This window comes from Numida meleagris, chromosome 5 (genome assembly GCF_002078875.1).
Source record: "Numida meleagris isolate 19003 breed g44 Domestic line chromosome 5, NumMel1.0, whole genome shotgun sequence".
In the NCBI taxonomy this organism is placed as follows: Eukaryota; Metazoa; Chordata; class Aves; order Galliformes; family Numididae; genus Numida; species Numida meleagris.
Genome location: NC_034413.1, coordinates 53,635,082 through 53,660,702, shown reverse-complemented (window position 1 = coordinate 53,660,702; position 25,621 = coordinate 53,635,082). Strand labels below are relative to the sequence as shown.

Sequence of the window (25,621 nt, the reverse complement as noted above, 5' to 3'; positions counted from 1 at the left end):
GTATATTAAACGTTTTATATCTTATTGTCTCCTGATAATGGCATTACAATATAATGACTGAAGTTGTCAAAAAGGTTTTTAAAAATTTTAATAATAGTCAACACACAAATACAACCATTCAACCACTGAGCCCACTTAGGCTCAAAGAGAAGGCAGTCTCCTGGTGACAATAAATACAACTAACATAAGTGAAAAATAGAGAACACTAAGAAATCAGTATCCGTACTGCTTTTGAAGACAATTTTAATTTTCAGCTGAGTAACTGTTCCAGTTATTGTTATAATTTCTTAAACAAGGTTTATGTGTAATCCTCTTGATAAGCATTCTTTCACACACGTATCATCTTGTACTCATCAAAAACTGACTTGTAGAAGGTTATCTGACAACAGAATTTTAATAATTTTATATGCACTGGAAAAATATTCTGGGAACCTAGTTCCAAACTCTCTTTTTAATCAACTCTGAATTTTTGTCTTAGTGAACACAAACAGATCCTAACCATTTATTCGATAAAACATTCCTTATGGACACGGTTTCTGTGGGTTTATGCTCTACTTACCAGAGTACCACTGCTGAGAAGAATCATGAAGACAATGAACGTTTCAAACCAGTTGTGTTCTACTATCCGGTAGCAAGTTTTTCTAAGGTTCCACCAGATTATTCCTCTTCTGCTTTCTGTATTGCAACTACAGCATTTAAACTTCTGTACACAGCCTAACAATACAATGACAAGCCATTATTTAGTTTTTGAATCACAGAATCATAGAATCCTTAGAGTTGAAAGGAACGTTTAAAGGTCATCTTTTCCAACTCCTCTGCAATGAACAGGGACACTCACATTTAGATCAGGTTGCTCAGAGCCTGGTCCAGCCTTGCCTTGAAAATCTCCAGGGACAGGGCATCCACCACCTCTCTGTGCAACCTGTTCCAATGCCTCACCATCAACACTGTGAAAGACTTTTTCCTTACATCCAACCTAAGTCTCCCCTCTTTAAGTTTGAAATCATTTCCCCTTGTTCTACCACCACAGACCGTGATAAAGAGACTGTCCCCTTCTTTCCTGCACCTCCCATTTTTTGCGCCTACAAAAGGCAAAATTAATCACATTCTAAGACTTAAACCAGGATCTGAAACCGCACTGGCAAAAAAGCTTCCTTGAACTGCAAATGCTTGTTTCAAACAACTCAAATGCAATTGCTAACTCCAAATTTCATTTTCATACCTTCTGGAAAACATGCCTGTAGCTCTGATGATTTTTCTGGTTCAGTCTCAGCTTTTTCTTCTCCAAAGAGAGCCAAATTAACTGTACTTCCTTCAGATGAGCTAGAAAGATTTAGCTTCTGCAAATAAAAGTCCACAGTAGCAGTTATACTTAAATATTATTTACATTTTTAGAATTGTAATTAATATTAAGCATGCCACACAGTGTACCAGTAACAATAAGAATAATATTTGTCACACGAACTTCCACATATAGCAGTCAATGCTGTTGAAATGTGTATAAGTCATCTACTTTCCACCTACAGGCAATAGTGTTATGCAATTTTTCATTGAATTCCAGATATTCTGGAATTATAATACAGTGTTAGAATTCCTCAAAGGTAACTGCTAACAAGTAGATTTTTTTTTTTAATACATATTCCATTTATTTTGTGCTCCACTATTTTCTTGCTATATCTCTCTGTTGCTACATTTTAAATCAATATGAATTACACTGTATGCTTTAGATAATATTGGTAAATGCTTTCATCATAGCAGTCTCCTCAACCGTGACAGCACAGTTCTTTACAATGCAAGCTAACTACTTCTGGAACATGACAAATTTACAATAAAATTTGGTTAGCACTGATTAGTAAATATTAATAAATTTAAATTCTTTTTGTTTTAACATAATGATCATTATCTACACTGGAAATTACTAAAGTAAAATCCAGGATTAATACAAAATCCTGTTTTAAATTTGAACATGAATTTGAACATTTTCCTAACACATTTGTAAAATGAATTACGCATGCCCTACCTTAACATATAGTTAAAATAACATATAGTTCAAATAAGAAAAAGTATGATCAATACATTTCAACTGGCATTAATATGCATTTATGCAGGTTTTTTTTTTAATTTTTGTCAATGCACATATGTATTACATTGTGCATTCTGAAACTACCTGTTACTCTGGTACACATACCTGTACAGTTAACACCTTGAAAGAAAAGGATATATATTTTTAAATAATTGCAGTAGTACTAAAACAAATGCTAATAAAAGAAGAAGCCTGATTCTATTTTTTAATCATGTTATCTTCATGAACCTTGCACTACGTCCACAGTCTGGAGGTTTTAAATGAAGAACGTGGTGTCCCGTACACTTGATCTAGGTATGAGTACCAAACTAAGTCTAAGTAGTTTTTGTCACAGCACTGTCTGACATTTTATCATTATCAAAAGTACATAATGTCAGACACGGATTCACTGAAACACAGGTAAATGTCGTAAGGAATGATGTAAGCACACTTTGTAAAATAGCCTCAATTTTGTAAAATTAACATCATTTTCATGAATTTGCTAGACTTACACAATTAATATGTATTTAAAATATAACAGCAGACAAGTTAAACTAGTTTTAGAATGAGGAAGGACAAAACTATTTTAATGAAAGAAAAGTCTACTTTTTACATACATACATGTTTGTGAAAGAAGGCAGACTACTTAATAAGAAAAGTATTTCAGTGTACTGCATTAACTCTTATTAAAAATAATTTGGTAGTATATCCTACTTTGCAGCTGCTTTAGAAATTATCTGAAATAGAACCTCAAAGATATTCATATTTAATGTAAACATCTCTTTTCATTTAGAAGCATTCATTTTAAAATACAAATATTCGCAGCAAATCTTTTCCCAGTCACTAATTCTACTGAAGCTGAGAACAGCATTATAAATGCATTATTTTGTTAATATTCTGCTTTCATCATTCCATGACATAGCTTATATTTTACAAAATGCTGCAGCAGTGGTGAATAAACTGAAATTATGAACTGAATTATAAAACAAAAGACTAATTATAAATTTATATTTTTTAAGAGTAAGGAAGTTTTTTGTCATATTGCTAGTAGAAATTACAAAAAACATTAAGTGCCCTGGGACATCTGAACTGTAAGCTAATTAATATACCATCTGAACAGATGATATGAATTCAAGTGAAAGAATATAGATTTTTAAGTATTACAAACAGCAATGGAAGAACAACTGCAAAAATAAAAGAAACAGAAAAGAATCAATGTGTTTAGAACATGAAATTATGTATCTCATTTATTACATGGTAGAATAATCAGATTACAGAGTATTTTAATTTTTTAGTTTAAAACGAAAATATTCTCAACTAGAGGAAAACTGGAAGCTCTATGTACTATTCTAATATAAATGACAGCTGGCCTGTCTCCCTCCTTCTTCTAAGAAATAAGTTATTGAAGCCTTGAAGAGTAACAGGTTTAAGTGAACTCCAGCTGCCTCCTTCATATGGCATGCACACATTTTTCACTCATATCAAACACAACCACCACCAACAAAAAAAAAAATCTGGCTGTAAAAAAAGAAATACGTACAGAAAACTTTCTTGTTTTGACTAAATTAGTCATGGTTAGTTTCTTTGTTATGCACAAAATTTGCAGAGATCCAACGGATTTTGTGAACTACTCCAGGGAGAGGAGTTTTAGGAGAGATATGTCCATACTTCACCTCTGAGAACACTTAGCTTCCATTCAGAGCTTACCAAACAAAGGTAAGAGGGCCTCACTGCTTATACACTGAACACTGGATTGAATGGATTAACTATGTATTCAAAAGCTGATTAGGTGATTAGGCTTGCAAATCAGAAGCTAAAACATTTTTGCTCATCATATAATATTTCCCTCATTAATACTTTTTTTTTCTTTTTAAGATGAAAGTATTAGTGTTAGCAGTGAAAAGTTACTCAGATTTTGAGTACAATAACTTTTAAATACAAACGCCTACTGTACTGGTATAAGGCCAAAATACAGAGCTCAGGATTTATTTATCTATTCTAAGGGACCGAAGGTATAATGGCACAAACACAAGAATATTTAACATCAAATAATCCCACTGAAGCCTCTTACGATTGCTTGAGGTAATTAGTAAAGGGTAAATCTGCAGTGAGCATCCTCTTAAATATAATAAATGAAAGCATGGAAAATTACAGATGATGAATTTACAAAAACCTCCATAAGACCAAATAGTTCACTGATCATTCACATGGTGCAACCTACTGTGCATCAACTTATAAATAGTTCACTTTTTAATATTCAAATAGTAAGGGAAAATCCAATACAGTTCTCAAATGCCAAAGAAAAGAGCAAATGTGCCATTAACACAGCTGTTAATGACAGAAGTAAAAGGAAAAATCTGTAATATATAAATGAAAAAATAAATAAAAGCCTAATAGAAATGAGAAAATAAATAACTAGTGTTGCTTAACAGAAGGAAGACAAAAGAATGAGCAAACACTTCACAATTCTGTACTAGTTAAAAGTAAAAGACAATTGATGGTAACAGCCCTTTGGAGAGTATGATTCAGAAACATCTTTAGAAAAGAGTATGCAATAAATATTACTATGTAGAAATGCAACAGAAACTCTTAGCAAACCTCTGTTACACCACCTTCATTCCACACATTGTGTATTTCCTTGCTTAATCAGTTCTATCTTCAGCAGGAAATACCTCATTATTCCATTTAGCGTGACTGTTCCCCGAGCACGTTACTTTAGTGCAATTACAGCCAGTAAAATCACTTTTGAGGGGGTCTTTTTATTTATATATTTACAACAGAGTGAAAATAAACATTTCTAAAGTAAGGCTGAAAAATTATTATGCTGAGAGTTTTCTCCATGTGGGCTTTTTTTTTCCTTTAGAATCACAATGTACCTTTCCACATCTATGTAACTTGGGGAAAAATAAAAAAAGACATGCACACTGATTTAAAGAAAGACAAGAGAAAAAAAAAAGAATAAGAATCACTGTAACAGCAACATAAAGTAATAGTAAAGTGATGTGAGCTTCAAACAAAAATTCAAGAATTTTCAGTTAAAATAACTTAAGTCCTTGGTTTACTTTTTCACATGCTGTTCTACATCTGTCCAAATTCATGGAAAAAGCTTCAAACCAGAGCAGGGTCACATAAACAATATCCATCAAATGTGAATCATTGCTCCATACTTAGCACTAGTAGAATGCCATACTATAGTTTATTCTCTCCCATTTAAGCGCCTTTTCTAAAATGGTTAGAAAAATTGTAAGGAAGACATTTTCCCATTCCATCTGTCAGAACAGCTTGCAAGGCCAAGGCACAGAAGTGAGACCTGAAATACTTCCAATATATAATACAGCACAAAAGAATACATGAGATATAATGCAGGATACTACAACAAAAATCACATTAAAAAAAATCTGTACGGAAAATGATTCCTAAATGTTAAGTGGAACTTCCCACTTACTCAGAAGAGATAATCAGGAACAGGAAATATGCCACTGATATAACTCATGTTTGTTTCATAGTTTTGGAGTACCTGAGCTTAGATTTTTATGAGGGTACCAGTTGCTACCTTGTCTTTTTAAAAACAACTGTCTTAAATTTAGCCTTATCCTTTATTTTCATAATTTTTATATTTTTCTTGCTTATCTTTCTCATTTAAAAAAATTTTTTAATAGTCTACATTTATTTAGACACCTAAATCCTACACAAAAATTTTGAACAAAATTATGTTTTATATCTGTCTTTACAAGAACGACTGAACTATATTCACAAAGAACCAATCATTCATGATGGAGAGCTACAGCGATATGAGTTCCAATGAACTTTCAATCTTAGGCACACATAAACTTCATGACCAGAATATAACTACATCATTACAACTAAATTCAAAATGAGTATGCATATGCAAGATAATAATAATAAAAATAAGAAACTTCTTTGATTGTTCCCAGGAGTGTATCTTTCATCCTATTATTTTAGCTTATCCTAAATGAAAAAACCGCAGTGTAGATGAAAAAACAATTTGAATAAATATGAAACAACTTATGGTAAAAATTGTAACCATTTTAGCATACACATAATTATAACATCAAAGAAGATCAGCAGGCATTGGGCAAATGAACACAATAACAAAATGTTTGTAATTACATGACAGTTAAATGGTTCAACAGATGAATAGAAAAAATGAAGATTACCTTTCCATTTTCTTAAAGCCACAGGCTGCTAATCATCTTAGACCCTGAATAGTCTTGACAATAATTCAATTAACAATAATTAAAGCCTACAAAGCATGCAGCTTATGCAACAGAAGTAGTACAGAAAATACCAAAGATGTGACAAGGACAGAGGGACATGTTGGGGTTCCCCCAAACCATGCTGTGATGCGAGTCATGGGACTCAGTGGCTGTGCATGTTTCCACTACACTGCAATGGATGGGGAAAAATATATTGCAACTGAGTAGCATGCAGGCCAGTCAATCTCAAAAGTGATCATATACGTATGATTCTTTTAGGTAACCTGTGTAAACGTGCTGACACGTTGCTCTGTCTGGTAAAAAGCACCAGAGCGGCATTCTTGACTGATCCAGCTTGATTTTACTCCTGTGAGAAGAATGGTACGCAATGAAGTTAAAACATGGTACCCTTTAGGTTGTTTGAGTTCTGGACATAGTAGAAGTATGGATTGATACTCATTTAAGTATGTGCTTTCAGACATGTTACACATTTTCAAAACATAACATTTATTACTGTTGCTTAGAGCTTTAAGAATATCCAAGGACATACTGAAAAAGATAAAATTAGCAGAATATCTGAGGCTCATAGTTTCAACTTGAGCATGAAATGTAAAGAAAAGTTATTCCTAATCTTTACTACATCCTAAATGTGTATCTAGGATACACTTTCAGAAAGAAGCTACGTGATAAAAGAAAACAAAACAGAATTCAGATCTGCTGGGTCAAACATGAAAACTTCTAGGTAAACAATATCATCAATAGTTTAAGGGTTTAAGGTGCATTATGGATTGCAGTAGACTTTGTTCTTAAATGTGGAACAGTTAAAAAACAGGTGTCTTCAACTTCTGAATAATTTTCAGGTAAGATGTAGATTTAACAGTTATCAGAGCAGGATAAGAATTCCCGAATTCATCAGACATTCCTTCCAGAAAAACAGGATATATACAAACATACAAAGGCCAGTATTCTTCATTTTGATTAACAGTAAGTAAAAGATGTAGCAGCTGTTCCACAGACATTATAGCTTCCCTACAATGAAAAATTAATACTTTGAAGCAAGTTATGAATATATGTTTGTTTTTAAGAGGTCTCTTGGTAACTTAAGGTCTTCTCAGCTGAGAGGTCAACATAATGCATAGAGAAACAGAATCTCCAAAAAGCTGATGGAGAATATCAGGCATTCTCCATTCCAATAGCTCATTTCCTGACAAATGCAATAAAGTTACTCATCATATTCTACAATAAAAGAAACACTTTAAGAGTCACTTTATTACACCTTTCAAATTAAATTTAATTTGACTTCGCTGCAACAAACTCATTTCTAAAATGAGTTGGAAAGAATAAGGGCAAACTCATTGCCAACTTAAAACAAACAGACAAACCAAGAAAAAAAATCACTCAAAACACCAAAACCAAAACAGTCCAGACACAGCAATCTAGGCTGGAGTAGGGATGCCTGCATCAGCAGTGACACTCCTAAAGCCACTGCCATTTAAGGTAAAGCGGATGTCTTTGAAGTGACTGCTTCAAAATTCTCAAAAAGAAAAATTAAATATTTTCATTAGTAGTTATACTTTTTCTCATCCTTTTAATATGTCATTTTCACCTTGTAATACTACCATTGTTCTCTTGACTTTTCCCCATAATGTAAACTTAGAACTGGAAAACTGTTACTGCTATAATTAATTGGAGTTAGTACCTTGTTAGCTTATCCTGTACTAACAAAGGTGGATTCAGTGGGCTTTAGAAATCAGGCGCAAATAGCATTAATATTCTTTCTTAAGATGTTTTAAGATGCCTATTAATTGTTTTTTTTAAAGCAGTTTACTTTCATCCTTATTTCATGAAAACATTATGCTCATATACTAAACCAGTGTCTTTTGTCTGTTTATTCTGTACATATTAGTTTGTCTATCCACCTGAAAAATTTGGAAAAAGATTGCTTTTCATAACTCTTTAATAAGTGGTTTCATACGTCTTTATGTAATTTTGCCTTTAGCTCCATGTTTCTCAATTCACAATTCATTCTCAGTCCAGTCCAGCAATGTGAAATTGTAATCATTTTCTATTTGCAACCAGGAAGTACTACTATAAGAAAACACAAGTGTTTTATGACAAAAGATCACAACAACTCATTCACATAAAATGGAAGTCATTTAAATCTTACCTCCTTGCTTTCCTCCAAATCTGAGTCACCACTAAACTCTTCTGTATTTAGATGTTCAAAGTCAGATTCTCCAACAGCTATCGGTACCATAACAGTAAGGCTTGGGTTGTTTATGAACAATGGATAGTCACTGTTTCCTACAACACCGGCTGTTCCATTCTCATTTTTGTGGTAAGTTGTATCTATCTTTATTTCAGCAACGGTACAGTTGGAAATGCAATGGTGTCTTTCATCATTCAACTGATCTGTTGCTGTTCTTTCATTTGCAGGCACTTGTTTCTTCCAGCAAGATTTTTGGATATATTCACCTACTTTCTCCTTCACATAATCTATTCCCTTCTGAATTCTTGCAACAGCTATCTGTAAATTATTCAGTTCATTATCATCCTCTGTAGGAGAAAGGCTGTCTGAACTAAATGAACTCAGCAGCAAGGCCAGAAAAAGGTTCAATACCTGAAAATAAAGACAATACAGCTGGGTTTTCTTAATTTTTAATTCATGTTTCTTCTATCACCTACTATAAACAACTTAGATTTCATGTTCTTCTCCGATGCATGATTCTGTAACAAAATGTAAATACAGTGTAAGCACAACACCTGCCCTATATACAATGCAGTTTCTTTTTGACAATAGTCATATAGTAACACAAGCTACAAAAATTTGTAAGTTCCCCTTCTGTTCATATTTGTGAAGGAGTATCAAGGTCAGAAACGAATGTATTTGACACTGACTGAACTGATCCAAAATGTTTACTTCTCTTGCACAGGGAAGCACTCTGCAGCAAGGCATAGTTGATCTATGCAGAAATAGTTTTCTTAAAGGCTGGTACAAACCCACACAACTATTTTGCTATATGTGACTTAAAACAAATGAAGCTACCCCTCCCCCAAATCTTATGCATCTCTCATCACCTTCCCACAGTAAGACGGAATAAATTTCAGTTATGTAAGTCCAGAGTTCACCAAGACTCAAAATGTACTGGATAAAGCAGTATCCAATTAACTTGTAGAGTAGCAGCTCTTAAGGTCTTCAGACCAAGATCTTCTAGGCAGCGCTGAAGACAACAGAGTAAAACTATGTTGTTGGGAATACAGGAAGACAACTGTGTAACAGATCCCTGAAGACACAGTAGAGATTGTCAATTCACATAAGAAATTCTGCTAGAGCTATGGTATAAAATCAAAATACAGTGAATGCTGTGAAAAACTTACAGAGATGGATACCTCATTCCACAGAGTTATCTCTTCAAGTACAGAAAACTATTGGAGGAGGATATGTCGCTTGTCAACTCATTTCCCCATTCTCTTCATTATAAGACAATAGATTTGCAGAAAATCCTGGAGCAAGTGGCTGCACCATGAGTAGCATGACTGGTTTGAAGTTATTTAGCTTATTCTTATTAGAAATTTTACTGCTAAAGAATGACACCAGGATGGCTAATTTGAAACCCCTTTTGTTGCTGACAGTTGCCTAAAGAAAAGATGTAGAATTTCATAGGAAGACTCAGTGGGCAGTGAGAAAAGCAGAGCAAAAGGCTGAATGATTAAGGCCTCAAACACTAGTGAGTTAATAAATCATATTTTAAAAGACAAATTTATATATGGCAATGTACAAACTGGTCTGATGCTTTCCTCTTTCAGAGAGAAAGAAGGTACAATATAGACTGATTTAAAAATGTTTGTAAAAAGTATTAAGAATTGTGAAGCAAAAAATTAATAGGGGTGAAAGAAAATGTGAAGTATTTGAATCTGTTTTTAAAGCAGTACTACTGCTGTCCTACTCAAATTTCCTTTCCCCAGCTGTGTAAAAAGTCAGAAGTAAGCAGGGTTCAAAATGGCTGAAACTTCAGAACCTAAGAATTTTAAAACAGTCTTTTGGACAGAAAAGAGCAGGAAAAAAAAAAGAAAGAAAAAGAAAACAACTGACTGTGTAATTTCAAGTGATGTTTCCACCGATTAGGAAGAAAAGGCCTTGCTAAGCCTGCTTCTGTAAATAGCAAACTCCCATCCCAAGAGAATATTTGTGGTGCCTATGCTACTCTAAGTAACCAGGATTAGTCCACAAAAACTTGAACACATGATGCTTCTCCTTCTCACTCATATCCTCTGAATTTTACCTCTGAGAGGTTCATCCTCTATTTTGAGGATTTTAATTAGGATCAGAAATATAACATGCAGAATCTATATTCACAGCATTCAAAATCGTAACAAACATATTTAAATAACACATTTGATGCTACAAAACTGCTTCATTACTTGTTTTGTTATCATTTTTTCTCTGCATGAATTCTCAATTTATTTTGGCTACGTACCACTAGGTTTCCAATCACCATGACCATCATGAAGACAGTAAGGCACATTGGCTGGCCAGCAACTTCCATGCAGTCCCACATTGTTTCTATCCATTCTCCACACAGCACTCGGAACACAATCAAGAAAGAGTGGAAAAAGTCATGCATGTGCCAGCGTGGAAGCACACAGTCGCTAGAGATCTTGCAGACACATTCCTTGTAGTATTTCCCAAACAGCTGCATCCCAACAACAGCGAAAATGAACACAATGATGGCCAGCACCAGGGTCAAATTCCCCAAAGCCCCCACTGAGTTGCCAATAATCTTAATCAGCATATTTAGAGTTGGCCAAGATTTTGCCAATTTGAAAACTCGAAGCTGAAAAATGAAAATACAGAGACATTATTTGTAGTAGTTACAAAAATGCTATAGACATATATTGTAATAAAGCATTCATTTTTCTCAAGGGGGTAAAATAGATCCTTTAAAATTAAGTAATTTATGAAATTTATAAATCCTACATATTAAAAGAAAAATTACAGTCTTTTGGTAACTGTCAGATATGGCATCAAACAAGACTACAAATGTTTATTTATTTACATCTTCTCTCAGTATACACTAAATTGTATGCTCACTGTACCGTTGTCCATCCGTGTTAATACAATTATAGTAATATTACATCTCTTTTCCTTGATAAACACTGCTGCTTCTGAACCATAAAATGACATACACTATTCAGTGGTAAATAATTTTGTAAAACCTGTTTGCCGAGATATCCTGTAACGCTTCAGAAAAAAAGAATAGTATTAATGTAACTTTAGTAATATATTAGCATATACAAGTCTTTTTACATGAGTACAATTAAAATTTGCAACACTATACATAATGAATTAGCAGATATAATTTTATCATTAATTTATTTACCAATCTGAATGATCGTAGAACAGATAATCCATCCACATTTGACAGAAAAAGCTCCACCAAACTAAGGGTAACTATAAAACTATCGAAAATATTCCAGCCAACTTGGAAATAATAAAAAGGATCCATGGCAATTATCTTGAGAACCATTTCTGCTGCAAAAATTCCAGTAAAAACCTAAAAGAAGAATGTTTATTACTAATTTATAAATGAGTACAAATTAGCTGAACCAGAAGAGAAAGAACAACTTAATAAATGACAACTCTCTTATACCAGAATGTCAGTAAGGAAAACTATCACACAGAAGATAAGTGTCAAAAATCAAAATGATTTGCAGTGCAATTCTACTAACTTTTAGTCAAACCTGAGACACATTTAGTATCTTGTGAAGAATAAACTACACCTAATGTGCCTCCCGTTTGCTCCCCACATCTGCCCTACATCTAAATAAAGGAGTATTTCCCAGCAAAATAGATTCATTTGCCACAATGGAAGCTGCTTTAGCTAATGTGTAGAAGAAATATGAACTGATCATAAAGTGGAGAGTGATATGCTATTAAATCAGTTCATCAGAATTCACAGTGACAATTTGCATGCCTCTTCTTGCTAGCTGCAAAAAAAGGCCAATTCTGTCAAGGCTCATGTTTGAAGTAAAACTTCTTTCTGCTTCTGACAGGGTAGAGAGGAAGTAAACAATGCTTCTGAAAAGAAAGGAAATCCATTGTATTTACTGTAAATGTATGCCCACTTGCATCTATAGAACCACATCAATTATGCTTTACTAGGAAGATAAACTATATTTTTAAAAAATCAAGAAGATTCAATAGTCTTTTAAAGAGTTCAAAAAAGCAAGAAATCAACTGCTGACACTACACAAGTACAACTGAACAACACGTGTGTTGGCTAAAAATACCTGGATACTATTCAAGTAAGTGCTGATATTTCAACAACACTGTAAATAAAGCTGATTATGTTCCCAACTAGAATGTACTAGAGTTATTGTTTTGCTACACCATAATAACAAGAATTAACACTTAAAATGAGCATGAGAAGTACAGCAGAAGACCTTTTGTGTTTCCATTAGAAAAATAAGCAAACAACCAAAGCCACCTACAGACCCATTTTGTGGGGAACAAAACCATCTGTATCTACATACACTCAATATAAATCACAAGTTCTTGGTCTTCCAATTGTTATGGACCAGTCAAGGCAACATTTTTAACAGATATACAAAGATAATACAAAAAATAACAGCGCAAAATAGTAATGTGAAGTAACATCCAACACTTCTGGTGTTACATAGGCTGCTCCAAAAGTAATGCCTCTTATTTATTTCCATGAAAACTACAACAGATACAAAGAGTGCAATAACACTATTTGATAGGCCAAATTCTCAGCTACAACACACTATTTTCCCACACAGTCACCATCATTAGCTATGAATTTTCACCAGCAATGAACAAGAGCCTGCATGCCACACTAGTAAAAATCAGCAGCAGCAGCAGACCCAATCCTTCACAGCTGCTATGATGGTGTTGTTGCTAGGAAAACGTTGCCCATGCAGTCCATCATTCTTCAGCTCGAAACGATGGAAGTCAGAAGGCACCGAATCTGGAATATATGGTGTGTGTGGTAGGATAGCTCAGACAAGATTGGCAATGTGCTCCACTGTCTTCAAACTGATATGGGGTCTGCCATTATTGTGTTGCAAGAGAAAGGCTGTCTTCTCTGGAAGTTCGAACATTCAGCTTGGTCAGCATTGTGATGTGGCAGACAGAGTTAATAGTTTCTCTGGTTTCCAGGAAACCCAGAAGGATTATCCCATTCCTATCTCAAAAGACAGTAGGAGATCACCTTACATGCTGAGGGCAAAGTGCATCTTGAACTTTTTATTCAATGGGGAATATACATATACAGCCACTCCGTGGACTGCCGTTTTGCATGGCTTGTAGTGGTGACACCACGTCTTGTCAGTTAACAATGCAAGCCAGGAAACTGTCACCTTCAGCCTTGTATTGGTTTAATAGGTCTTGACAAACTTGCACATGGTATACTTTTTGTTTCCACGTGAATATTTTGTCCACTTGGCACAAACCTCACAATACTCCAATGCTGCCACCACATTTCCAACGTTTTGAAGCCAATATTCAGCTCTGTACACAGCTCCCTGGTGATAATCTGTAGATTTGTGCAGATAAACTGCTCAAGATACTCTTCAGCTGCAAAAGCTGTGCATAGCCATCCAGAACATGAGTTATCTTTCACATTGCTGTCATCACCGTTGAAATGCACCATCCACTGTCTCGCTGTGCTCACACCCACTGGCTGGTCTCCACAAACAGTCAGCAAACAGTGGTAAGTGGCAACAGCTGCAATTTTTTCCACATGGAGGAATTCAGTTATACACCTTTGTTTCATACTCCCATGTCAGACGGCCCCTTTGCTGCCATGTGTCACACGCAACAAAATGTAATGAGATACTGGTGGAAAAGTTCAACCTTTACTTCCATTTCACCAACATCTGCTACTGATGTTGCAGGCCAACATAATAAAGAGTGAAGGCATTATTTTTGGAGCAGCTCTCTTATTAATGATGCTTACAGTAGAAAGGATCTAATTTGACACATATTTTTCTTGCAACGCAAGAATTTCTTCAGATTTCTTTTTTTTTTTTTTTTCTTTCTATCATCCAAAATCTGGTCATTGAAAAATATTTGCAAGAATGTCAGTATGGAAGCTACACTCTTTAATATAATTACCTCAAGTATTATTTTTAGACTACATTTTGTACAATTAAACCTTTAACATTTTTTTTTGTAAGAGGTTAATAAAAATAATAATACTTTCTTCTTTAAATAGAATTTTGATTTGATTTTATGTTCAGAATGCATCAAATAATAGAGTTTGATGGACTTACCTGATTTCCTACTTTAAGTGTATTGCTAAAACTGTCAGTCATTGGATAATGCTCCATGGCCATAAACAGTGTGTTTAAAATTATGCAAACAGTGATAGCCAGATCAACAAGTGGGTCCATTACAATAAATGAAACTATATTCTTCACTTTTAACCAAAGCTCACAACAATTCCAAATCAAGTATGTGCGGGCAAGCTTATACCAGCAGGGTGGACATTTTTGTCTGGATTCTTCAAGTTCTGAAAAAGAAAAAAAGAAAGCAGAATCAAAGAGTTGTGGATAAACTGTTTTTTGTTTCAATTGCTTTTTCATGTATTTATTCCTGGAATCATTAACAGTGTTTGGAGAAATCTTCTTAGAACTTATATATAGTTGTGGACTGAAAAGATATTATAAAATTAGAAGAAAAACATGTAAGAATTTTTAGCTAAAAATAGAAAAAGCTGTCTCCTTGTAACAACCTTAGTTTCAAAATTTATCATTATATTTAGAGATACTTTCCTCAGTAAAACTTCAACTTCACAATTGTCTCAAATGTCAATTTAATTATTTGCAAGGAAAATAATATTAATTTCAGTTTCTGAAAACTAATCAAGCTTTTTCAAGAATATCATTAGTAATAATGTCACTGTTCTAAATAATCCCACAAACAATTCTCTTTCTTTTAACTAAGGCCTAATCTTTAATTTAATATCATCTTACAGTTAGTAGAAAACTTCTTCCAGCAACTGTATTGCTAAATATTAATCACAGAATCACTGAATTGTAAGGGTTGGAAGGGATTTCTGGAGATCATCTTGTCCAACCTCCCCCATAAAGCAAGTTCCTTAGAGTAGGCTGCACACAAAAGTGTCCAGGTGGGTTTTGAGTATATCCAAGAATCAAGCTGGGGTTGGAGCTTAATGATCCTTGAGGTTCTTTCCAACCCAAGCCACTCTATGATTCTGTGATTCCAGAGACCACCAATTCTCTTTTCAGCCTGTTCCAGTTGTCTGTCACCCTCAAATTAAAGAAGTTTCTTCTCATGAGAACTAATATAGAACACATACACTTTATCTGTTTTATTAGGGTTTTAGCTTAGCCTGGTTATCAGATTACCTCACTTCTTTAACTACGTACATGCCCTATCCTCCTGTCATTCAGTTTATGTATTTCCAAGGGCAATTTATTTTTTGTCTCCTGTATTTGCAAGTGATAAAATACATGCATACCTACGACTATGTCAAGAAAATTCATTTATGTGTAGTTATAACACACCTTCCATTGTATTTGTGATAATGCCAGCTATACTCATGGCTCTTTGTCTTAGATTGGGATCCTCCAGCAAATCCACTGGTATTTGATATGAACTTGAATGTCTCTTTTTTATTTCCATTTCTGTAGTATTACTCTATGAAACAAACAAAAACAAAATAGAGGAGGGGGATAAATTAAATTCATCTTTAGAAATGGTGATAGAACAGGTATCAGAAAGACTCTTCAGTTTCAATGAATTCATAATATACACAGCTTCCTGTTCGTGCTATTACATTAGAATTTTTTCCACTACAACATAAACCTAGCTTTTGCTTTTTAAATGAGTATTTTCATATTACACTTCTGATTACCGTTAAGTACCTTATAAAGTAGTAAAAAACAGTTTTGGTATTTAATTACCAAATCACTACTGTATTATAATTAATTACCATTAATCTCATATGAGACACAAGTAAATTTTGGAGATCATGGCCAAAGACACAAATCAAACCTGTTACAGCACAGGAACCAGAGAAAAGTCAGAGTTACCAGTTTTATGCTTTCTTTATCAATACTTCAACTCCAAACCACTTCAAACACAAGATACTTACAAGAAGTGGTTTATGTAAAGAAGTTTCTGCAATAACAATTATGCTCTAAAGTAACTTCTACAGATCAGCCTCGATCTCTAAACTCATTCTTAAACAGTAAAGATATCTATACATTTAACATCTATAATCTCGGATTTATTTTATGAATTTCATCATAAGAAATCACGGAAGTCTGACCTATCTGACCTCCCCAAATGGATATAAATTTTATTATATAAAATTGAAATTACAAATCTGAATTCTATAATTTAATACATCTCAATCAAAAGAAAGTTATGGATGTGTGAGCATGCATGGACCTTTTCATACATTAAATAAATGTATGAAAACAAAAGTATAAGAGAGTGCAAGAAGGCTGTATTTTAAGTAATCTGGCTGATGTACATTCCGATACTGGGACCCAGGTAAAACTTCTTTGTTTTCAGGACTGAACCCTCTGCTCCATTCATAAAAGCAGTCTGAGGAAAAACAGAAGACTAGCCAGAGGGAGAAAGTGATGAATTTCCATGTAATATTTTTTCAATTATATCCTGATCCTAGGCAGTGAGAAACAGAGATAATCTCTGAGACTGAGGAAAAAATATTTCAGAGCTGACAACGTAATCCAAAAGGCTATGGTACATTTCCACAATATATGGTGGGGGAAAAAAAAGTAAAAGCTAGCAGATTACTGGCTGAGAATTAGGAAATACATTTAAATGGTGGCCAAAACCACACAGAAAAAAATATCAATTCTAAATAACATATGAAGAATATGCAGAGTTTAGAAAGCTGACTACCATAATTCTGGGTTCTGAAACAGATTCAGCAACGTAACATTACTTTTATTCGGTACTGAGATCCAAGCAATGAGATTGCTTGCTATGCATGTATATAAAAACATACCATTTTGTATTTTCATGCTACAGCCTCTCATTTTTGAGTGAATCACTTTACAAATCATTTTCATTACAGTAAGATGTACAAAAGCATTCAGAATCTCCCAATCACCCCCAAAGCATTCCATTTCAACACAGCATTCTTTGGTGCAACGAGGAAATACCATGAAATGTGGAGTAACAAAAAATTTCCTTACATTGTCATCAGTTGTTGCTTTGTCTACTATCACCTCTGGCAGAACCTGCCCTGGAGGCGACAAGAGACATGGAGGTCTATCCACTAAAGAAACTACTCCATTGCAATCCACAGTGCTATGCATCTTCCCATTCACTGGAAACAGAGTCAGCCTTCTTGATGGTCTGCTGGCCTGACTAATGTTACTACCACGTCGTTCACTGTGTCTCAGTGGTACAAAAAGAGAACCTCTTCTGCTTCCGTTATCCTCAAATGTGCTGTGTTCATCATCAGCAAAGTCATTTTCAGATCCTATCTCTTTCCCATGATCTCTAAAACTGAAAAGACTTGTTCTGCTACTATGTCTGGGAGAAAACAGGGAGCCACGAATGCTCAGTAAAGACTGTAAAGGAAACAAACAAAGTCACTGGCTGAGGACTTCAAATATATGGTATGCATATCTATTCATTAAAAAATAATATTAATTTATATTCACTAGGAATTTTCCAGCTTTATTCTTAATACAGTGCCACTGGTAGTGTTTGGACGCATGCATGAGAGATGAGAATTATCTGAATAGGTAAACTTACAGTACACTTAAAACAATTCCTGGAGAACAAAGGTGAATATGCATGAGGCCACAGTAATTTCTATTTTTGTATTAGAGAGGAAAGAAAGATTTTAGGAATTCTAATGATCCAGGTAGATCATGCATCATGTTAAAAGATATGAAGTATTTCGTATCTTCTCCATTGACATATTACACTTAAACTTTCCTTTTGTTAATTAAAAATGAATTTCCATTTCAAATGAACTATGAAGATGTTATACTGCTGTCCAACCTGCTGAGAACCACCAGATTCCAAACAATAAAATGACATCAAAACATTTGTTAGATGCAGTTACTATTTAAAATAACGCAAATTCTTTATACTGAAGTTGTATTACTTTGCAAGGTTACAGTGAAGTTTGTTGGATATTACTGTTATCTCACAAATCCAAACAATAAAACTGAACTATTCACAGCACCTGGTGGGGTGATGTGAGCCGGGTCCCATAAGCAAGTTTGTTGCCATCAAAAGAAAATCTGAACCCTTTCCTTCTGATACTGCCATCCGATTCAGATTTTGAAAGCTTTGTATCCTTCATGTTATCCTCTTCCCCAGAAAGCTCCCTCTGCCTTCTTTTCTTCCTTCTATTTCTCCTTTCTTTGGCACTTTTTGAGCTAAGCTTGGATGCTTCTGAAGAACTATCTGAAGGTCCGCTTTCACCACCAAACTCTGTCATCTCCGCTGCAGCTTCTGCTATTGCCTGTCAAAGTGAATACTTTAATGTAAGCTAACTTTAACTATTACTGTAAATAACAGCTTTCCTAAGATGCTTTCAGGGAAAAGACTTTGGGGCTGCTGCTTCCACTCTTTGATAATACAGGCAGTGTAAGTCAGTCAAATATATGGACAAAATATTTCAACCTCTAACAAAGGCTGGACAAGTATTTCACAACTACTGGAACTACTTTAAAGCTGATAATTTGAGAAATTTAGCATGAAAGATTAGTAGATATTAGCCCCAGATAAGCAACTTCGATCTGTGGATACTTCTTATTCTCAGTTCAGAAATTCTTTAAAACTTTAGACATCAAAATTTAAAACAATAATTAGAAGAGACATTCTTGAGATATTTGTCTTGTGAGATATATAAATCTCACAAGTACTTCAGATCGTTTTCTCTACAACTTTTAATTACATTTAGATGTGTTATCTAATTGTGGGTTTTGTTTTGAATGAAACGCATGCAAAGAGATATGATAAAGCTCAAATTCTTTTAAAAAATACCTGAGCTTCTTCTTGCTGTTTCTTCAGCTGTTCAAGCATCTGCTGCAAGTCTGCCTCTCTCTGTTCTGCTTCAACCATAGTTGCTTGATTTTGTTCTTCATAGGCCATGGCAACGACAGCCAAAATCAAATTAATCAAATAGAAGGAACCCAGGAAAATGACCAGAACAAAAAATATCATGTATGCTTTGCCAACAGCTCGTAATGTCTAGAAGAAAAGAAGAAAAGCAATTCAAAAGCATCAATTCCACTATTCAGAAACACCAACTGAGTTTGAGAAGTGCAAAACTGTAAAATTCAGTGCTCTTCTGTCTGTAAGATTATACAAAATTGTCTGAATTACAAAGTAATGAAAATAAAAGAAGCTTTAATGTATATGAAAAAGATTAAGGATCATTTTGCTTTGCGGCAAATTTTCTTTAAAGCCTAATAATCTTGAGAAGGAAGTGTGATCAGTATAATTAACATAAATCACACATCACAGGTTGGATGCTTAACATACTTATAACATATTAGCATGCCTTCCCCTTGGAATAAAAAAAAGAGTTGAAGATGGCACAAATGAATAAATAATTTTAAAGATAATGCTTACTACAATTAACAAATTTTTACAAGCTATGTAATGGAAAACTGTAGTAAGAAAATTAGCTTACACAAAGATGTGCTTTCGGTAACCAAAAACAGGATTTAAAGTGCACAAATTAAGATTCATTCGCATTTTGCTGTCAGAGAATATACACTGTAAAAAATGAAAGCAATGAACAAAATCCTTGTGTACTCAGACTCATGTGAGATTTTGTACTAAGTGCCATAACTGCTTAATTCAGCAACTGAACTTGTTTCCTAAACACTGCACATTTTCAATTGCTGTCAATAGTTGTGGTATATACACATGTGGCATAACAAAGGTCCTTTTCATGTTTGTTTTGGGGACAGTTGTACACTAAACAATTTTTACTATTTACTCACCAGCTGATAAAGATTTTCCCAGTAGTCCTGTGTCATAAGTCGAAACAGGGACAAGAAAGCCCAACTGAACGTGTCAAAGCTAGTATATCCATAGTTGGGGTTTCTACCGGCTTTCACACAAATAAACTCTTCTGGACATTTACTAGGAAAAGAAAAGGAAAAAAAAACAACCAATAATGCTTATAGAAGAACATATAACATTAAAATTGTTTTGAAATTATTGTACATTGAGTTTCTAATAAAGATTGATTAGATCTAATCTGTGAAGGGGGCTTCTGCATTCTGTTGCTTACAATTTAAAACCTATTGAAGAAATAAACAGTGTTATTTTTTTTTATTTTAAAGCCAGCAAGCAGCAAACAAATAAATGAAAACTCTTCAAATTTCTTTCACTTTCATACACAAAATAAAACTTATTCCTACAGTTTGGTATTATCTCTGCAAGCAGGTCTTCAATGGAGATATCTGCTTAACACACAGATTCCAGAGAATGAACAATTCCATGCAAGAAAAAGAATGTCAGTATAGACATTTTGTGTTAAATTTTGTATGCCTGCAGGGTTGGTATAACAGTTTTCTTGGTTTCTTCAATTTTGTGAAGAATTTGCCAAGTCAAAGTAATAAATTCTACCAATCCCAGAACAGGAAGTAACTGCCACAGTGATACTTTAAACTTCTGAACCCGTGTGTATCTGTTTTGATATTAGGTGATTCCAAACTTTTGTCTACTGTAGGCACACTGTCTCTATTACGATTCTATTCCTGAAGGGTAGAAGAGGTTCTTGCCACCTAAATCTCCAGGGAAAGAGACTATAAAGATATTTTTCCGTATCTACACACATATATATAACTGTGTAAATATAATATACGTACATACATACATGTGTGTATATATACTATACATATTTACACACACATAAAACAAAATTATCTAATGACTTATACATAAAGTATCTACAAAGAAAGATTAAGTATATCTGTTTTAAAGACATAATTATCAAAAAACAACAGACCGCTATATCATGACAACCTAGAAATATTAAATTGTTACAAATAATTGTCACAAAGAGAGACCAAGACAGTGCCATATATGAAGTCCACAGACAAAAATACTGAAGAGGTCCTCCCAAAACTTTGTCTTAAGTCCGAGTGCCTATTTTAAGGATGTAAAATGACGTGAAGTCATTGGTATAGAAATATGTTCTAAAGTCATTGATAATGCAATATCCACCTGCTGAAATAATATTTTTCTAATTACATTAGAGTTAAAAAAAAGCAATAGCAAAGTATTTTCTCATTTAATATTTTTACTCTTTCATGTGCTTAGTTACTATGAACCACAACCATAAATCTTTGATTAAGGAATGAGGTCATTAAATTAGCCTTTAAAGTTTATAGTGGTATTGTGTATACTATTGCTTACATTAAAGGGTGGTACGTCGTTTTTAGCATATCTTACCCTGCATCTGAGCTATTGCCACAAAGTAGATAATCCTTTTGTCCTTCTAGACGATAAAAATGACCTAAAGGAAAAGTAATGCTAAATTACTATAATTGAGCTAAGGAACTACTAGGCTGAAATACAGTAATATAAGGGTGAGAAGATGCATTCTTGATTTTTTAGGCCAACCCAAAAAACATCACAAAACAAAACAAAAAACCTCACAGAACCAACTGCAGTGAAAGCATCAAAATGGCTTCCACATAATTACCATCAGGAATGTAATTTTTTTTCATGAATTAAGTTATATGGTTACTATATTTATACACTGTTTTTATAGAAGGTTTTCTAGTGTCACTATTTCCCATATCCATTTTGTTTTTCCACATCCTCTTCTAATTTTGTGTACCTATGTTTGGTACACCATTGTACCCTAGGAGTGATCTGCAAACAAGTTTAAAATTTCCACACGGAAAAATTCTTACCTGAGTTGAAAATTCTGTGGATGAATATGTTCTTGTTAGTCTCCTTAGTTACAATAAGTCCTACAGATGAATACCTTTCTCAACATAACCAACTTCCAAAATCTGTTTGCCAAGGAAGTTCTTTTGTATCACAGATAGCAAAGGCATTCTTACTTCTACCCTATAATAAAGTCTATCTTAACTAGGAAAACTCACATATTTGCCTAGCATTCTTCTTTCTCAGTTATAATCTAAAGAGATCCTTACAAAGAATATAAGGAGAGACTAAGAGAATGGGGAGATCTTTATGTTAGAAATATCACACAGAAGACCAATGAATGCACTGTGAAAGAATAACATCCAACTAGCACAAGTCTGAACATAGGACATTTTGAGTTGATATTAAACAAAAAACAGAACACACAACTGATTACAGTGATCAAACGACAGGCTCCCCAGAGGGGTTGTGGTATCTCTGTCCTTGGAGATAATCAAAACTTGACTGAAAACAGCACTGAGCAGCCTGCTCTAACAGGAGCTTGGAGATGAGCAGCAGCTTAACTTCATAGGTCTCTTCTAACCTGTATGATTCTGCAATTCCAACCTAACCCTATAGATGTTTCATAGTGCAATCAACTGAATAAACAATCACGTCACTATGAATACATAAAACACATACTCTGTCATTCTGTTTCATCAATTTTTACTTTTAGCACAACATGGTAATCTATTGTGTTTGGGTGTGTGTATTTATACACAAATACTTCAGCATATTACAACAATAATTCTTACTTTCATTCTTAATGTACGCTGCCCAGTCAAACACTGTATCATTAAAGTATGGGGCTAAGTATTTTTCAAAAGAGGTTGAATTTCTTGATGGCCATAACAAACATTTATTCTTCAAGTTGCCCATGAACAGCTGCAGCCCAATTAGTGCAAACACACTCAGGCAAAAAACAGTCAAAATCATTACGTCTGAGAGCTTCTTCACAGACTGAATTAAGGCTCCCACAATAGTCTTCAAGCCTGCAAACAGAGGTAGATTTTTATTATAATATTAAATATTTAGATTAGGTAAAATGCAACGTGGATTACTCCAACACACTATTGAAACCATGCACAGCTGCAAAGAAATAGTTTTATTTTTTTTCAAAGGAAAAAGCTACCTATAAGTCTCATAATTCCTGATAAACCAATCAGAAACTATGAATGGGAATGAATGGTATGTATTCCAAAACACCTGCTCATCAAAAAAACAAGTAGTTTTTACTCATGCTCCTTATACATGTTAACTATACATTAAGAAAATCATTCCAGTTTTATCTTGATGCCTCTTGCTCCAAGCATTTGCCATTGTCCACTTCCAATTCACAATATATTTGTTCTACAGCAGCAAACAAAAACAAAACACAGTTGCACTGTAGCAGAAATTTGAATGGTTTCTATTCAGCTGGAGATGGTATGGAGAAGATAGGCATTGTAAGATGATAACTACACCATGCAATTCACATGCTAATCTATTATCTTATTCCTTCATCAGGGATTCAGCTTTTATATTTTTCAATACATTGAAATTTTCAATCCCAAATAGCTATGACAGAAGATAGCATTCGCATTAGTAAAAGCAGAATGAGAAGACAATTAATTTTGATCCGTAATGTGTGAGAGAAAATTTGACATCACGAAATGGAAATAAACAGAGGCTATATAGTTCAATTTCTCATGCAAGAATGTGTTAAACTCTGAGGCTGAGCATTTTAAAGAATTAGAAAAAGGAAATCAGTTTAGTTTAGTTTAAGTCTAGAGCCTAATTATTTTAAAAACATGAATTTCTCATCTATGGAACTGTAATCAGCCTCAGTGTTTAACGTAGCTCTCACCTGGAATGACTGATATTGTTTTCAAAGCTCGGAGAACTCTGAATGTTCTCAGTGCTGAGACATTGCCCAGGTCCACAAACTCTGTCACATATCTGTAGTGAGGGATTCCACATACAAACACAATGACAGCACACACAGGATTAAACAAGGGTAATATAGACAGCCTAATACTTTACACAGTTACATCTTACCTGGGATTACAGAAATAGTTTTCAAAGCTCTCAATACTCTGAAAGTTCGAAGAGCTGAAACATTGCCTAGGTTTACAAATTCTGTTATATACCTGTAGGATTAAATTACAGTTATTCAGAATTAAGGTAGAGTGTATACTACTTACCTGGACCTGTAATCCAGATTACTTTTTAGGAAGGGACAACTTTAAATGAAAGACTTACAGTCATATTTTCCTGTTTCAATGGAGTTTTCCCTAGGAAACATGACCTTAAGTATTTACATTTAATGCAAATCGAAATGAAACTGACTACCCCATTTTTACTGTTTAGAGTTTAAAAAAGATAGTTCAGTGGTATCCTCTTTTGTACTGTGAGATAGTACACTGATTCTGCTATGTGCTAGATCACAGTAAAATACTAAAATGGGTAAAGTTGAAACACATTTCGACTATAGTTCAGTTATAAAGGAGCTAGCATAACTCAAATTAGCTATCAGAGTTTCAAAAAGAATTGTAACTGGTATTTAAATTGCAAATAAGTAAAGAAACAGACTTACGCAAAGGAAATGACAACAAAATCAAGCCAGTTCCAAGGGTCACGAAGGCAAGTAAAATCATCTATACAGAAGCCTCTCGCAAGGATTTTTACCAGAAATTCAAAAGTATAAATTCCAGTGAAAGTGTACCTATGAGAAAATCAAATAAAAGATAAAGATTGTAATTCATTGATACAACATCAGGGACAAAAAAAAAATCACTCTGAACCAGTGATTATTAAATGAACTTTAATGGAAACTATGATTTTCCATAAAATGTGGCTGTTTTCCTACCACTGTTCCGCATGATTATGGGATACAGATTTTTGCAGTATCCAGCATGTAAGATTTTCAGACTTGAACAAAAAAAAAATCATCATCATCATCACAAATATGAAGAAAACGTCTTTGCTCAGATGAAAACTTCAATATGGTATTTCCAGAAATAAATCACTTGGTTAAGTGAAACTTAGTGTTTTCTACAGTTACTGATCAGTTAGACTTTAGACGGTCAAACAATAATCACCAGTAGAGTTTGAGTTCACATTTTCAGTTTTTTTTAAAACATGAAGGTGCTTCATTGGTATTATATAAAGCATCTTATTGGAAAGAAGTAATGTCAGTTTAAATATGATGGGTTTTTTCTTTTCTTTTTTTTTTTTCTTTTTCTTTTAATGAAAATGCGTATGAAAAAGCTGACAAGGGAGAGTGCATTAAAACATTTAAGTATAAGCATTTTGAACAAAGGTATTAAATCAAAGTTTTCAGGGAAAAAGCTAACAATATCACAACTTCTCTCCCCATACCTTACAGGTCTGCGGTGGTTTAGATTGCAGCTAGGATCAAAC

The 25,621-nt window shown here is 34.0% G+C and overlaps 1 protein-coding gene across 4 annotated transcripts in view; it reads right to left on the bottom strand.

Moving 5' to 3' along the window:
* The window catches only part of LOC110399868 (sodium channel protein type 2 subunit alpha-like), a 61,109-nt gene that overhangs the window by 11,918 nt on the left and 23,570 nt on the right, over positions 1 to 25,621 (bottom strand). For 2 of the 4 annotated variants that reach the window (XM_021399255.1, XM_021399252.1), the window contains 15 exons: positions 24,795 to 24,923; positions 24,066 to 24,157; positions 22,975 to 23,211; positions 21,737 to 21,800; positions 20,278 to 20,419; positions 19,310 to 19,516; positions 18,504 to 18,785; positions 17,497 to 17,877; positions 15,832 to 15,964; positions 14,575 to 14,813; positions 11,661 to 11,834; positions 10,758 to 11,114; positions 8,447 to 8,899; positions 1,223 to 1,340; positions 560 to 714 (listed from right to left, as the gene is read on the bottom strand). In XM_021399255.1, the coding sequence (XP_021254930.1) occupies positions 560 to 714; positions 1,223 to 1,340; positions 8,447 to 8,899; positions 10,758 to 11,114; positions 11,661 to 11,834; positions 14,575 to 14,813; positions 15,832 to 15,964; positions 17,497 to 17,877; positions 18,504 to 18,785; positions 19,310 to 19,516; positions 20,278 to 20,419; positions 21,737 to 21,800; positions 22,975 to 23,211; positions 24,066 to 24,157; positions 24,795 to 24,923 (3,163 nt within the window). Of the gene's footprint in view, positions 1 to 559; positions 715 to 1,222; positions 1,341 to 8,446; positions 8,900 to 10,757; positions 11,115 to 11,660; positions 11,835 to 14,574; positions 14,814 to 15,831; positions 15,965 to 17,496; positions 17,878 to 18,503; positions 18,786 to 19,309; positions 19,517 to 20,277; positions 20,420 to 21,736; positions 21,801 to 22,974; positions 23,212 to 24,065; positions 24,158 to 24,256; positions 24,349 to 24,794; positions 24,924 to 25,621 lie in introns of all 4 variants that reach the window. The other 2 variants (XM_021399254.1, XM_021399256.1) reach the window with 1 other exon arrangement.